The 16,453-nt window shown below is 36.1% G+C and overlaps 1 protein-coding gene across 6 annotated transcripts in view; it reads left to right on the top strand.

Annotated features, from left to right (window-relative positions):
• FGD4 (FYVE, RhoGEF and PH domain containing 4) overlaps positions 1–15,855 on the top strand; it is a 118,237-nt gene extending 102,382 nt beyond the window's left edge. For all 6 annotated transcript variants that reach the window (XM_065842627.2, XM_065842603.2, XM_065842611.2 and 3 more), the window contains exons 11-17: positions 1,334–1,506; positions 4,301–4,331; positions 4,503–4,598; positions 5,014–5,139; positions 7,689–7,829; positions 9,453–9,593; positions 9,773–15,855. In XM_065842627.2, coding sequence (XP_065698699.2) covers positions 1,334–1,506; positions 4,301–4,331; positions 4,503–4,598; positions 5,014–5,139; positions 7,689–7,829; positions 9,453–9,593; positions 9,773–10,030 — 966 coding nt within the window. In that variant the 3' untranslated portion in view covers positions 10,031–15,855. The remainder of the gene's footprint in view (positions 1–1,333; positions 1,507–4,300; positions 4,332–4,502; positions 4,599–5,013; positions 5,140–7,688; positions 7,830–9,452; positions 9,594–9,772) is intronic.
• The last annotated feature ends 598 nt before the right edge of the window (positions 15,856–16,453 follow it).

The following is a 16,453-nucleotide window of genomic DNA, read 5'->3' as shown; positions in this document are numbered from 1 at the left end:
TCCACTAGTGATATTAGAGCATAGGAAAGCACCATTTAGAACAGAATATATTTTTTTAAATAAATGGAAGCAATATCCAGCAACTCAGTTTCAAGTAAGTGGCTACTGATTACAAATGTAGATCCTAGAGCATGAGAACTTCAACATTTTCATGAAATTGAAATGCAAAGACTTAGGATTTTAGACCTGACTGATTGTGTGTGTTGGGCTCCCAGTAAGTCTCATGGTCCTGTGGGAGCTTGTTATCACACACATCATCCTCCTGTCAGTTGCCCGTGTCCTGTCTTAGAACTAACAAACTACAGCCCTGCTTCCTTATAGCCCCCGTTGGAAGAGGTTTTTGGTTCATTGCTTCCCATGCATTAAAAACTGATAATATGTTTTTGCTCATGGGCCTCTGGCATTGCATGTCTTTGGTTAATAAAGACCAGTAACTGGTGGTTGAGGCACAACTCCTGCTTATCTGTGCTTCACGCAAAAGGAGAAACTGTTGAATAGTAGGACCTCAAATGAGGCTAGACAGCTGATTAAAATGATATGCGCTTCATGAGAGGTGATGAGTTCAAATATGCTGTTTCTGTGATACAGACTAGGCAATAGGTTAGACAGGGTTTCTATGAAACAGGATTTGACTGAAGTGAGTTTCTCTTTTTAATAATTAATTTTGAGAAAAATGTGAGGAAAATTAAACACTATAGATCTGATATAATAGTCGTGCTTCTAGGCTGGGGCTTTAGACATTTAAACATTATTGAAAGTTCTAATCTTTAATGAAGGAATATATCTTTGTCATGCTCATGTAATTTTTTTTCCCCCCTCTGTGATATTCAGGGTTTCAGTAAATAAAAACTGTAAGACAGAAATGTTCTTTTATCTTGGAGAAAAGATAACTGATGTTATTTGAAGACATTATTTATAACTTCTACAAATCCAAATGTTTTTGATACAGGGTAAATATAAATGTATACACTGAAAAAGAGAGTTCTTATTCTGCAGTTTGGAGTAGATTTTGCAGATTTGGAGCATAAGAACAGGCTTTTCTAATGAAAGGTTTACAGTGGTATAAAATATCCAGTCTGAGTATAGTTGATAAATGCTATGAAGACTGCTGCATATACAGAGCAATTATTCTTATGTCCACTGAAACTGTTCTTTAATCTTATTTCTAAACAAAAAACATGAGTTGTCTTCCATGAGAGCTGTGGTCTTCTCATATATCAGCTGATCAGGAAAGAACCTGCTTTTTTACCCACTGGGTCCAGCTTTGCGATTTTGTCTCAGATCTCTGTACCTGTGGTTCTGTTAACACAAAGCCATGTGTTTATTTTCTCAGTTTAACAATATGTTGCTCTACTGCGTCCCCAAATTCAGCCTGGTAGGATCAAAGTTCTCAGTTCGAAACAGACTTGGCATAGATGGCATGAAGATTATAGAAACTCATAATGAAGAATATCCACACACTTTTCAAGTGTCTGGAAAAGAGCGAACACTGGAGTTGCAGGCCAGGTAAGCAAAGTCTTTTTATCTGTTTTTTTTTGAGGATTTTGAGGATTAAATATACACACAAATGTCAGTGCTTTGAAAATAGCCTAGGCTGCCAAAAATCAGAAATTGTCAGTCCAAGGATCTTTTGGAGTAGAAGACACATCTACAATGTATAATGCATTGCCTTGCTTTGCAGAAATACCCAAGCTAGCTGTGAGTGAGCTGACTGGAAAATTGAAAGCAGCATACCTAAGCGATGCAAAGGCAATCTGTCTAATTTAAGCATTTTGGGACACTTAGTGTGTTAATATCTGGGCCTTGATGCTGCCTCTGGTACCTGAGCCACCTTGGTACAAATGGGTCTGTTTCACCTCAGGGCACGTCCACACAACAAAACCCTCCACACCCACAGAACATAGTTTTCTGCAGTGGTAGATGGGCACCTGGTTTCCCTTGTTCCTCACGCCTTTTTCCAGTCTACTTGTTTTCTTCCAGTCCCAGGTATCAAACTCACCCTGGAAGATGAATTCTCCTTTTAGTTCTTGGGTACTTTTCCTCCAATTGCACTCTTCTGACTAGGACTTTTCTGCTTTTATTAGTCATTGTATCCCTCTCTCGCTGGGTTGCCTTCCATTGCTGCTTTTTGCATTGCCAAGAATAAACCTTCCCTGTCTAGGCTGCCCCACTTCAAATAAAGTAGGGTGCTCCAACCTTTCCTTTTGGACCTGCTTAGAGGTCGTATTCTTAGCGGTCAGAATTTTATTGCAGAGAGGCAAGGATTAAATAGGCAGGAGGGTGTCCATGGTGGATAGAGTTCTGCATTGATACCATCTATTTAGGGACAAACCAAAGCTTGCTAGCAAATTGTCTTGCAAGCTACTTTCCTTTATAGGGAAAAACCCACCTTGTAATATTTAAGGAGAGTAACTGCAGTGAATGTAGAAAGGTAAGAGCATATAGAAATTTACCTACACTATCACTGAATTTGAAATTAAATATATACTTTCAAAATGACAGAAAAAAAGCTTTCCACTAAGTTCTGCAAGACTTTTGGGGCATGTTTTTGGTTATCATCAGTCACATCTACAGTAAATTGCTGTATGATGTGTTGCTAAGTATCTGGCAACTTGTTATGCCATATACCCATTTCAGTAGTGAAAGATGGCATCTTGCTGTACTGTTTATGAAGTACGTTTACCTGGAAGAAAAATGATACAACAAAGTAAGTTTATTTTGGTAGCTTTTACGTATTACTGGTAATGGAAAGTTTATTGCATTAGTTTATTTTAGGTGTGAGAAGAACTTGTTTTCATGTTTTGTGAACGGTTTTAGAATGCAGTAAGTCTGTACAAAATTGTGAAGGAACAGGTACCAAATGAGATCTTATTCAATTATATTAGAATAATCTTGATTAATATATGAGTATTGTATGTACCTTATACCTTGATGTCCTTAATTAATGAGCCTGTATTAACAGTGTTGTAATGTTTAGTTTATCCTTGGGTTTTTCTTTACTAGTAGGCTTCTATTTATTTTTCAGAATACTATTTGAGTACATTTTCAACAGATGATAGATTATTTCTTTGAGAGATTGCTGATCTCGTACAAAATTTAATAGCTCAGCTCTTGTTTTTTAATGTAAGCAGGTAGAGAACTATTTTGGCTTTTTAGACAGGCTTGTTCTGCCTCATATGCAGATGGTAAGTGGGAAGGGGAAGCATTTGTTTAGGATTCTGCTTGCTTGAAAGTTGTACTGATACTGCAGAACAACATGTGAGGAGCCATTTTTATTGAGAAGCTGTAAAAGCTCTCTTTCACATCCTCAGAGCAATCCATAAAACAAAAAAACAATTGCATGGCTACAGAAGGTTTTTTCCTATATTGTGCAAGGAGGAGGGCACTTTTGAAGAGCCAGATATACTGTCGTGTTAATTCTCATTTTTCTGACTAAAAATTTGCAGACAAACTGTTTTCATTACTAGTATGAGCCAGTAGTTCCTAATAGTGCTATTAATTGTGATGTAAGATGCTTTTCCAAATATTGGAATGTCAAAGTCCTGCTGATATATTTTTAAAGACAAGGCTGTCGTACAAGACCAGAGTTGAATATGCTTCCTCTCTCATCTCCGCCTTGTCTCTGTATTAATCTGTACTTACTGTTCAGTCATCTATATCTGCTCTAATGCATAAAAGGGAAATTTCCGTTGTTTGGTTTATAATATTAAAACACATTTTGCCTTTTTTTAATTGGATACTCTTGTTGACACTGTAGACAAGTTTAAACAGCAGCAAAAACAACAAAAAAAGCATTAAGGAAATTACTTCTATTGGGATGGGAGGAAGACTTAAGAGATACACAGGAGGAATGTGTGTTAGTATGTGAACTTAGTAGCGCATGAAATAAGAGAAGAAGAACCACACCTGTACCTAAACTTTGTGTTGTCCTCTTTTCCTCCCTATCCTGTTCTCAAAGGAAGAAAAAAAAAAAAAAAAGTCAAATAATGCAAATACTATTACTACTTTTAAATGCATTTACATTTATCTTTCAACTTGAATTCACTGATTAGTGGTTGCAAACTTGTGAAACCTGAAGTCATGCTTTTGTTTTCTGTTTTGTTTTCATGGGGGTTTTGTTTGGGTGGGGTTTTTGTTTGTTTTGTGTTTTTTTTTTTTTTTTAAGTTGGACTGTTAACAATTAGTGTTGTTTAAATTCCTGAGAATTCTTGCAAAAGCCAAGCTTCTGAAATAAGTTCTTGATAGCAAGATAATGTTTCTTGAAATAGTTTTGGACTAATATGTCAAATGTTTCTTTTAGTTCAGAACAAGATAAGGAAGAATGGATAAAGGTAAATTCATCTATATTCTTTACTTTATAAACACTTTTCCACTGAAACAATCAAAAAAGTAATGTGAATATTCTCTAGCTGTAGCTTCCCTCAGCTAATCAATAATTGGGCATAATGCAGAGTCCATTAGAAATGTAACATCTTTGAGGAATTTCTCCACTGTTTCCTTAGGCGCTTCAGAATACCATAGAAGCTTTTCAGCAGAGGAATGAAACTTTCAGAAACGCTATTGCTAAAGAATATGAAGACATGCCTGTTGAGGTTTCTGTAAGTTGCTGCTATTCCTTTGTAACCTTCCTAGTACCCATGTTGTTCTTCAATAACTGGAAGAAGCTTGGCAGAAACTTTGTTTTCAAGTTCATCATTCTTATAGTAGAGGAATTACAAAGCAGTCATCTTGCTGCTAATTGTTTTTCTTTATAATGCCAAATCTTATAAACAAGCCTCTTTTTTTCTTGACATGTATAACAGAGTACCATTTCAGTGATGCATAATGATTTTTTGACTGGGTTCTTTGTTATTTCTTGTATAGTTTTCAAAACTCATTTTGAGCTGCGTTTTGCCATTTCCTTTGCAGAGGAAGAGAAAAACTATTTTCTCTATTTAAAGTACCAAAGTACCACACAACTTTTTATACTGGCTTTTTTTTTTTTTTTCCTATCTTTTCCCTGCCCCCTGGCAGAATGCTGAGCTTGGGAAGAGGGCACCGAGGTGGATACGAGACAACGAAGTAACCATGTGCATGAAATGCAAGGAGCCATTTAATGCACTGACAAGGAGACGGCACCACTGCCGAGCGTGTGGACATGTAAGTGCAGAACCTCAGCTGCTGTAGCTGGGGAGGAGGCTTGGGAATGGGTCTGAGCATCTGCTTGAGTTCCGGGGGCTGCTTGTTATGCTGCGCTTGTGGCTGAAAGGAGAAGCTGTGTATAGCCTACCACAAAGGTTCCTCTGTCTGCTTCAGTTGGCATGGGAAATGTGGAAGTAATTTGGAGCAGTGGAAGATGTGTGTTTGTGTAAAATGTCCCAAGCCCCTGGATATACAATACACTTATTTCTGAGTGGCCTCCACTGATCTCAACAGTTTCACGACTCACTACAAGAGTTTCCCCTCACTACAAGAAAATACATTGAGGTGCTGGGGAGAGTTCAGAGAAAGGTAGCGAAGCTGGTGAGGGGTCTGGAGCACAAGTCTGATGAGGAGCAGATGGGGGAACTGGGGCTGTTTAGCCTGGAGAAAAGGAGGCTGAGAGAAGACCTTATCACTGTCTACAACTACCTGAAAGGAGGTTGTAGCATGGAGGGTGTTGGTCTCTTCTCCGGGCAACAAGCGATAGGACAAGAGGGAACAGCTTGAAGTTGTGCCGGGGAGGTTTAGATTGGGTATTACAAAAAACATCTTGAAGGAAAGTGTTGTCAGGCACTGGAACAGGCTGTCCAGGGAAGTGGTGGAGTCACCATCCATGGGAGTGTTTATAAGACACACAGATGAGGTTTTTAGGGACATAGTTTAGTGCCAGTGTTAGGTTAATGATCTTGAGCCTCTCTACCAACAAAAATAATTCTATGATTTGTTCTGTTCTATGATTCTAAGACCATATTAAGCTGGCATAAGCCAGTGTTATCCCTGATAGCAGTGGCTGCCTCTGCTTATCGTTCTACTATCTCCTCTCTCCTCGTCCAGAAAAACTTGTGAAGCCCTGCAGTTTTGTTTTGGGGTACCTTGGGGCTGTTCCCAGCTGGGTTCAGCATGTAGCATGCACGAAGAAGCATCAGGGAAGGACTGAAGGTTGGGATGGGGAGAAAGTATTACTGCTGCTTTCCGTGTATGATGCAATGGTAACATACGCCACTTTAAAACAACCATGAAATACAGGATGTATCTTTTGATGGACCAAATTTGAAAATTTGAAATCACTGGATATCTCTGCAACCATTAATGAAACACTTACCACTTGAAAAGGTGGGACATAGTGTTTCAGATTATTTGTTTGTAAATTTTTGTGTAATTGTAACATGTTGCCATTGTGAAATACACTGCTTTGAAATTGGATCCATCTTTTTGAAACATCCTGTAGTGGAATGACTGGAGAGTGCTTTAGTTGCCATCCAGCAGCTATGCCTTTCTCCAGCAGATGGTAGTGCAAGCCCAGGTTTAATATTTGTCTTGCAGGTTATCTTGCATGATTTCTTTCTGATGTTTTTCACGTGGTGTGATGACTTACTACATTCATAATGCTGGTTTTCTGCTTTGCAAGACACTAGAGATGTTTTCAGAAACTCGGAATTATTCATTATACAGTTGTTATCTGTTTTTTATATTTTTTCTAGATCATTCTGTCTTAAAACTCCTTCATTAATCTTAAGATCATACACTTCCTTTTTTTCTTCCTTTTGTTTAGAGTCCTAAGTACTTCCCTTTACTACAGTTCACATCTCCTTCCACTTCAATTTTAAACGTATTTTAATGGGAATTAATTTGGGTCAGTGATCATGTCTTTCCAGCAAGAACTAATTAGAAATACTTAACTAGTATTTTTGAGAGATACTAGTTGAAGGCAGAGATTTAGATTAATACTGCAGAGCCCTGGTCCACAGTAAAAATTTGTTCAGGTGTTTGAGTGGTTCAAGTCCATTTGTCTACCTTTCTTTCTTGAAATAACTGCACTCATGCTTGTTGTGCAGGCCCTCTCTTTCTCCTGAAAGAACATTTCTGTGGAAAAATATTTGTAATGGAAGAACTTCTCGGAGATCTTCTTTCATTTCAGTTTTCTGTATATATTTTGTGAAAAGACAAAAGCCAGTGTGACAGTGGTTTATGCTGTGTACTCATCAGCAGATTCTGAAACTGTAAATTTAATATTTCTTAGGTTAAAAAATTAACCATTTCTAATTTTATTAGTTTTTTTAATCATTAAAAGTGCATCTCAGCTCTACATTTTGAGGTTATGTAGAAAAGCAAATGGTAAGTGTACCTTTTCAGAGTGGCATCTAAAGAAACTGAAGGATTTTCTTCCTGCGGCATGGTTTGTGCTATATTCTGGTTCTATTCTTTAACCTACAGATATAAGTGAAAGCCTAATGTGATTTTATACAAAGTTCCCACCAGGTAAATAGTAAAAAGCACTTCTAGTTAAGAAGCAGTGGCACAAATTTGGAAAAAATGTTCATTTAAATTAAGTTACTGTTGACATAACAATCACCACAAAGCAATTAGCTATCTTGTTTTGTGTAATTAAACAAATATTACTAATTAGTTATAATAACATTAATGTTAAATTAAATTCTGTTTCCATAAAGTTTTGTAAATCCTTAAATTTCATATATTTGGGGTTTTTTTGTTTGTTTGTTTGTAAGGTGGTTTGCTGGAAATGTTCAGATTATAAGGCACATCTCGAATATGATGGTAATAAATTAAACAAAGTCTGTAAGGACTGCTATCATGTTATAATCGGTTGTACAGACAGTGAAGAAAAGAAGAAGAAAGGCATCTTAGAGGTATGTAATTTAAAAGCACTGTGCAGAGTTGCAAACAATTTCAGTAGGTGAAAGCAGCATTCTTGCAGGGTTGTTTTCTGTTTGAGAAATAGTACATAGACTAAATTCATCCTATACAATAGATTTTTTTGTTTTCACCATTCATCTCTTACAATACTACTTTGTTTCAGACAACTTTTTTTAAAGGGGAAATTATGAAACTTAGCTTGTTTTCTTCTTTCCAGTTATATCAGCTCATGTGATAAAACATCAACTTTCCTTATAAATCTTCAGTTTTCTTCTTCTGCACTTAAGCTATCATAGCAACAAAACCCACTGCTGCTACAATGATTCTTGAAAACATGAACCCAAGCTGAAAAACTGGGGACAGAGGAGAGGGGGAATGGGGGAGAATTTTGCTGTTCAGAGTCTGTGTGGTTACTGTTTTGATCAGTGTATACAACAGACCTCTATGACTTAAAGTTGCTCTCAGCCTTTGGCATCTAAAAAGTCAAGGTCTCAGTCAGACAAAGACCTATGTTTCTCTTATGATTAAGGGGAGAAATAGGCATCTTACAATTGCAATTAACCATCACGTTTCTTAAATCCCCCTTTATAGGCTCTTTTAAAATGCCTGACGTACATTAGAGAAATATCAGCCTAACTTTTTCAAGACATATTTATCTTGGGATGTAGCAGAGAAGGGGTGACCCTAGAGCTGAAGACCAACAGAAAAAGAATGCAAAAATAAGATGCAGATTGTAATTCCATACACCATTCATAATCCATGTTGCCTTGAATACAGTTGACTACAGTCTCTTAAATGAGAAAGAGTAAGGAGCATAGGGCTCCACTAGCTTACCTTACAGTCAGGAGACTGTTGTTTCTTGGCATGATGGCTTTCTTAAGGTAGATGAAGGAGCTATAGAGTCTCTTGGAATTATCTGTCTGTATGCTGAATCTCATGACAACGGAGTAGTTGGTACCGTGTTGCAGCATCCAGACAGCATCACCACTGGGGGCAGGAAAAAAAAATAGATACAAATAAATATTATCACATAATCATTTTGTGTTCTTTCTGTTCTTCTCAGGATCACTATTTATCCCAAGTAGTATGTCACTCTGTCTTCAGATTTTAAGCAATTAACCTAGTTTTTCTCTAGGATTAGTGCTTACATTCTGTGATTCTTAGAAATGTGTTTGCATCTGATCCTGCAATAATATTTTGACTGCCAAAATAAAGTCCTTATCATATTGGCTAGTTTGTAGCACTTGCATGCTAACGTGATGTTATCTTACAAATAAGATATTGTCATAGATACTAAGATACAGAGAGAGGCTAGCTGTGGTGGTGAAATGAGATTTATAGTGATCTAGAAGTGTATAATCCAAAATTAGTGATGAAAGAAGGGATTGATTACATATGTGATGATGGAGTACACATTGTGATTACATGTATGCGTTACATAAATATTCTCCATAAATCCAGTCCTTAACTTATTTGGGTATTTGCTCAAGCTGTTTTGCAGATGTTATCTAAGATTATATATGAATGGTGATTATTTCAGCTTTTCTGTTCTATGTGTTTTGAGTGTCTTTTAAATAAAGTTTATTTTCCTTTTTATGCTTTATGCTCTCTCCTAGATTGAATCTGCAGAAGTCTCTGGAAATAGTGTCATATGTAGTTTTCTTCAGTACATGGAAAAATCAAAGCCCTGGCAGAAAGCGTGGTGTGTTATACCTAAACAAGAAGCTCTTGTGCTCTACATGTATGGTGCTCCACAGGTATGTACGGAGAAAATGGCAAAGATTTTAGTAATTATTGTCCCTGACATCTGAGGAAGTCAAGTCAAATAGCTTGGGAATGGAAGAAGGACCCAAGTGTTTTTGCCAACCCGTATAGTAAACAAGGGGTAGTGGGCAGATGAGTTGGCTGTTCTTAATCAAGAACTTCTCCTTCTTAGGATGTTAAAGCTCTGGCTACAATTCCACTTCTGGGCTACACAGTAGATGACACTCCAAGAAGTGCTGACCTCCCGCACAGCTTCAAACTGACTCAGTCTAAGTCTGTGCACAGTTTTGCTGCGGACAATGAGGAACTAAAACAGAAATGGCTAAAAGTTATCCATTTAGCTGTCAAAGGTGAGACGCCAGAATGTCAAAATGAACTGCAAGTGAATTTAGAAGAGCAACGTGAATCTTCTAAAATGTCTGAATGCTGAAACTCAAGAACACACATGGTATTTTTAAGAGATTTCAGTTGAATTTGTGGTTGACCTTTGTGTTAACCTTTCTTTGCTGAATCAAGGAAGAAAAAAAATATATAAAAAAAGAAACTTCTTACTACCGTACACATCTTAGCACTTTATGTTTGGGAAAAATTCTGGTCTTTTTAGGGATCTTTTTCTTATATTTATGTTCTGTCAATAAGTGATGTACAGGTTCATTTCAGAGACTTTTTTAAAAATGTGAATGCTATTAAAATACGTACTAACTTTACTGTACTGTTTGTTTGTTGTGATGCAAATTTTTTCGAAAATCCAGTTGCTCTTTGGTTAACATTTGCTACTTTCATTAAGAATGCGAATATTGAAGCTTCCTACTTACTTGTTAGGACTTGCAACAGGATAAAAGATATACCTCCACATTGCCAAAATAGATCTGTAGTTATATATCCAGGGACAGTTTGGTTTAATGTATGTAGTTTATAGATGGAATTCCACAGATCTGTACATATGTTGTATTCACTTGTCTCTTTTTAATTAATGCAAATTGCTTTCACAGGTATATTGGCTTTTAAAGTTTCAATTTATCAAGGAAACAATCTAATGATTTTTCAATCTAGATGAATACCTAAAATATGAGAAAACAATATATAATATATGTACAGTATTAAAAATGTACAATACTTGATTTTTGCTTTGATTTCATGATACTGGGTTCCTATTAGTGAATAATTTATTTAAAAAGCATGTTTTCTATTTGAAATTAAACACAGTCCTAAATTAACAAATACTGTTCAGTGATTTGTTTTAATAGCAGACATTTAATGATATTGATATTTTTATGCATTAAAAACATAGCAGTGATGTAAGTGGCATGCAATGGACAAATATGTTCCAGTTGTGCTTAAAAAACTAGTTGCCTCTCTTAGGTATCCCATCACTGTTCTCTTTTAAGAGTGCAGCAATTCATTACTAAAATGCAGTATGTGGTCTGGAAAAGCAGCAGATTCTAGTAACCTTTTGGGAACCTGTATTTTTGCTATTGCGGTTATTGGAACAAAATAACATTTTGAACTTAACTTTTAATTTTTGCAGAAAATCAGATACTGTAATACTTATTTATTACAACAGTCTTCAAGAATTATTGTTGTAAAGTGGAGCCTGCTTTATAGGAATCTAGTATGAGGTCTGAGCCTGCAAATCTCAAGTTGCATTAACTAACGTTATTTACATTCTGCTGTGGGAGTGAAGACTTGTTGGCTTTACAGTATTAAGTCTGTTATAAACTTCCATTGCTATTAGACTTTTTATAAAAAATGGAAAATGACCTCCCTAAAATTTTTACTGTAACATCCTTGGATGAAATATGATAAAATCAGAGGTAGCGATCGACTATCAAGAGGACAAAATCACTGCCATCTTTCCTTTCCTGACCCCTCAAAGGAAGGAAAATATGTAGCTCGTGCAATCAACTCGTCATAAGAGCATTCAGGAGTCTTACTTCTCAATATAACTGCAATCTGTATTTTAAATCACGTCAAGCTGAAGAGCTCAGATTCAAGTCCAGTTTTATTAGTCGCATGGGGGCAGATTTTTTATAATGAGATTTCCAGACAAAGTATTAATCAAACTCCCACTTCACTCTTTTTGTGACACAATAGGGGAAAAAAATCTTTAGCGTTTAACAAAGGCTTGTTAAGGTAACCTCTGTTTTTAGTGTATTATTCTTCGGTAAATATAATGTCATGAAACTTCATGTTAATGGGCTGGATTTTGCTCTCATCTGCACAAATCCAAAATCTACCATGGCCTTTAGACTTCAGAGCTTTAAACTAGTAATTATCAGGACATGGTATTGTAGAATAGTAACTCTACAGTTGACTTTGTGCGTGTCCGTTCTGAATTATTCCTTGGGTGCTCCACGTGTCCAGGTCATTCTGCATGTAACCCTAGTATTACTTTTATCTGATATGCAAGCTCTTCTGTAATTCTCGAAGAGATTTAAAGTTATTTCTACTGTCAGCTGTATTTATCTTTATTTATGGGCAGCTCAAGTCCATATGGATTCGTGTTGGTGAGTACCATCAAATTGTTGCCTGGGTCTTCCTAGCTACTATGTGTTGTCTTGTGTATACCTTGGTGAGGGATGGGGAAACATTCAGGTAAGCAAGCAGAACTCTCCATGGCTAACTTTCTGACACAGTAACCTCCTGAAAATGGGGTAACTTCTAAAAGAGTCTCAAGTGCAATCGTGGGATCTGGAGGGGGTCATTTTACAACATCCTGATGTATAGAAACATTGTCTCCCATGGTCAAGTGGTTGAGTGTAAGGGGAGAAGTTGCCTTAAAGGAGTCTCCAGATAAGACTGAGTGAGCTACTCTGAAAATAATACAATGGTATGACTGCAGTCATGTAGTACATTCTGTTTTCTACGCTCCTGCAAACTTAATTCTGAGCCAAGTAGGAAGACCTATTGCAGCTAAATGACTAAGGAAATGGTTAGAAGCAGCAATTCCTCAGCTGCTTTATTTTTTATAGTGGTATTGAGTATCTGAAGCAGCTTGAGTGATTTCACCATCTCCCAGACGAAGCCCTACATTTGGGCATAAAAATTTTGAGATGGAGTTAGCATTGGGAGTTGTTTATTTGGATGCTAGCCTCATGTTTGCTCTCAGCCATTAAAGTTTATATAGTGGGGGATATTTTATTTACCCTAGTACAACCTATTTCATGTTCCCATAATCATTTGTTTGGTTAGAATTGTTCTCTTCTGAGTCAGAATGTCTTGGAACTGAAATGTATGGTTCTTGTGTGTATATTGTAGGAAAAGTACATACCATCAACATTAAAGGAGATCAGAAGATGGAGAAGTTGCTACTAAATTTAACCACCCTGTTTTGCTCCACTCTCCACAGACAAGCCCCCCTTACAGCATCTAAAACTTTAGATTGTAAATTATGACCGCAGAGAAACAAATTCAAAGTAGTAACTGCTGTGGCTCAAGTATCGTGACCAAAGCAGTCACATTAAAACCACAATTATAATAAGGGATAGGCTGTTCCCATTTCAGCTGTTAAATTATTTTTTTTTAAATAGCATTAAACATATTAGTGTAAAGCTGTGTGTGTAAGGTATAAACTATAACTGAGCATTCATTCATAATACATGAATTATGTGAATGGCTCTGCTGAATTATTTAAGGTTTGCAATGCTTGTGCTCAAGAAATGCTTGTTTCTCACTTTAAAAATGATCAGTCTTCTGTGCAATTTAAATCAAATCAAAACTTTTGTGCTTTTTTATCTGTGTTCAACCAGACCAATGGCTTAGTTTTATCATGAATATTTATTTTTAAAATTACTAATTATGTTTCCCCTATCATGGAAAAAGAGTGTATTGTGACATCTGCATGTTTGCACCATTCTTCCAGATCCTCTAAAAATGGTTTTCTGGTGTCAGGTACTCCTGCTTGGTTGAAGAGCTGCTGTAAAATCTATAGCATCTAGTACTTTCAGATCCCTTTACACTGAGTAGTTTGGTTTATTCCAAAATGTATTTCATTTTTATGTGCAAAATGGAGATTGAGAATACAAAACATTCTCCTCCATTGGGAGTAGAATATTAAACCACTTTAAATGTATGTAATAAATAGTGGCACCTTTTTATGCAAAACCATCTCAAAGTGCTTTATAAATCACCTCAAAGATTCTAAATCCCTCTGATAGAAAAGAGGGTTTTTATTCTTCATATTGTTACATTACGGATGAAGCCAAGGCACTGATTAAATGTAGAATAAATACACTACCATCTGCGTAGATTTTAGATGAGGTTATAGAAGTATGCTCTAAGGAGTTCCGAGTGGAGTCAGGAAAAACAAACAAAAACATATATATATGTTATATGTAAATTTGTGGGAAAGATTTGGAAACAGTTGACAGGTTCTTTGGGTTTTGTTGTTTTCTTGTTTGTGTTTTGTTTGTTGGTTCTTTTTTGGTTTGTTTTTTTAACCTACATAACCACATAGCTAGTATAAAAACTGGTCAGCTTTTCATTTCAAAACAAGAATAAATAAAATGAACAGAGGGCAGTTGTTCTTAATACTGAAGGAGAGGCTTTCAGGAAAGAAATAAACATTCCATGTAGAAATAATTCTAAGCAATAAAAAAGGAGTTTTCTCCATAAATCTATTTACAGATCTTTAGCTGGTATAAACTAGCAGAGACCTGCTGGAGCTATTATACCCTCAGTGATTTAAATTAATGTACAATCTGCCTTACATGATATAAAGACAGTTGGAGAAAATCAAGATTTCACTAGTTTGAGAGCTGCTTACTTACTACATCTCATCTGGAATCATAGCACTCATTGAACTTCAGATGGGTTTCAGTTGGAGATAATTGATACAGAGGAGAATGTAAACAGCTTGAAATACATATCCCAGAATAAATGACTGGAGAGATAATTCTATGACAGAACTGACTATCCTGAAGATAAATCCATTGGTGAAATAGGCATCAATCTTAGTCTGTGGTGTACTGTTATTTGAAATCTGCAATGAAATGTATGGAGTTAAGTTTTTTGTCTCCAGTCACTGGCCTTGTTGGTATGAGCAATTTACCTGCCTGATTCTGGCCCACGGGACTGTAGTGATGTTCCTTGGATAGGAGTTTTAATCTGCTAGTCACATTGTTTCCTAAATTCTTTTCCTTTAACAGAACGTAAAATTAACATAATTATTGTATATGTGTGTAAATATACACATACGCATATGTATGTGTATATATGTGTATTTATGTATCTGAGACTATTATTCAGGTGACCTGTTTTCAAGCAGTATTTTACAATCAATAAATGCACTGTGCTGCATTCAAGATATATGATGTATTATTGACTGTGTTGAGTATGCTTTTCAGAGGAAAAAAATGAGAGAAGCAGGTATACTTTTGTGGCATGTTTATTATTTCTGCCTAATTACACACACAAAAAAGACCCAACATGCTAAATTCAGTAAGGCATTCAATCTGCTTTCTTTAAAACCTTGGGATTAAATTTCTTCCCAGACTTCAACTATGGCATTTTGCTTTCACCCCTTCCTCTTCCTAGCACAAGTGAAGGTAGAACCTGGTTTTTTCTCTACTAAAATCTTCAAGCAGATTTTTTTGAATAAAACATGTTTTCTACTGTATAACACGAACCTACTTCAGTTTATAGTTCATCCTTGTAGATTCATTAACTATTTATGATGAAAACATTTAGAAAAGGGGGAACTGTGTCAAAGCATTTTCAGATGTATGTGCCCTAGGATTTTTAAGAAAGATGTTAAATTTGTTGCCTATAGGGAACAGTTTGCAATGGAAGCATTGGGTTTTTTTTCTATTAGCATGTTTTGTATTCTGAAGCCCTCAAGGTTGATTAATACACTTAATTTTAGTGGGAACTGGATCAGCTGTAATGTTTGACATCAGAATTATAGTCTATACATGCTAGTTTTCCTTCATTATGGAAACAATTGCGAAAATACTTTTTAAAAAAATACCAATATTTGGAAGAGGTGTAAATTTGTTCTGGTTTTGCAATAACGTGAAGAATATTTAAAAGGTGAAATATAAATGCCGTTGTAAGTTGTGCAAATGTAAGTGGTCATTTTTATGGTCAAGAAATACATGAATGTAAAAAAATTTGAAGATATTGTATATATTTTCTGTAATATATGTATATTGGGTCATAAGGTGGGTGGAGAATTGTACAAATTAAGCACTTTAATTCCTGTTGAGTACTGAAAAGAAATTTGTATCCTGTAAAATAAAAACATCATTAAATAAATATTGCTGGTTGACTTTTCATCCACCTACTGTGTACTTTGCTAATGAAATCTTTAAACTGTGTTTCCAGTTATTTATCACTGTCTGTTTTGAAACACTGGTAGCTAATTTGCTGAAGTGCTGGTTATTCACAATAACTGAAGATAGATCCTGAGTAAAAGACTGTATATAATGCTGTGACACCTTAGACTGGGAAAAGATGCAGTCCTCCACAGTTCATATTCATATTTCTACAATGAAAATAATGTTCTCCCATGTGACTAGGATGCTAGGAGTGTAGTTGATGGGTTTCTTTATTGCCACCCCTATAGAAAAGTGGACAAAGAGAGGGACGTGTTCAGTGCAGCCCTGTAGTACGACTCAAGCGCTGCTCTGAACAAAAGGATGAAACAAAACATTGAGCAGCTGTTCAGCACCATCTCTTGTTCACTGAATGCAAGTAGTGCTGCAAAATGATCAGGTAATCGGATGGATCATGAACCTTGGCACATGCAACTTCTGTTCTTTAAATTCATCTGTTAGCTAAGCACACGTTCAGTTTATGGAAGAGCCACTTAAACTGCAGCTACTCCTTTTCTACGTGTCCTTTAACAGACAGA

The sequence above is a fragment of the Patagioenas fasciata genome, chromosome 1 (assembly GCF_037038585.1).
Source record: "Patagioenas fasciata isolate bPatFas1 chromosome 1, bPatFas1.hap1, whole genome shotgun sequence".
In the NCBI taxonomy this organism is placed as follows: domain Eukaryota; kingdom Metazoa; phylum Chordata; class Aves; order Columbiformes; family Columbidae; genus Patagioenas; species Patagioenas fasciata.
The sequence above is the reverse complement of the archived record's forward strand: the minus strand, read 5'-3'. Positions and strand labels throughout refer to the sequence as shown.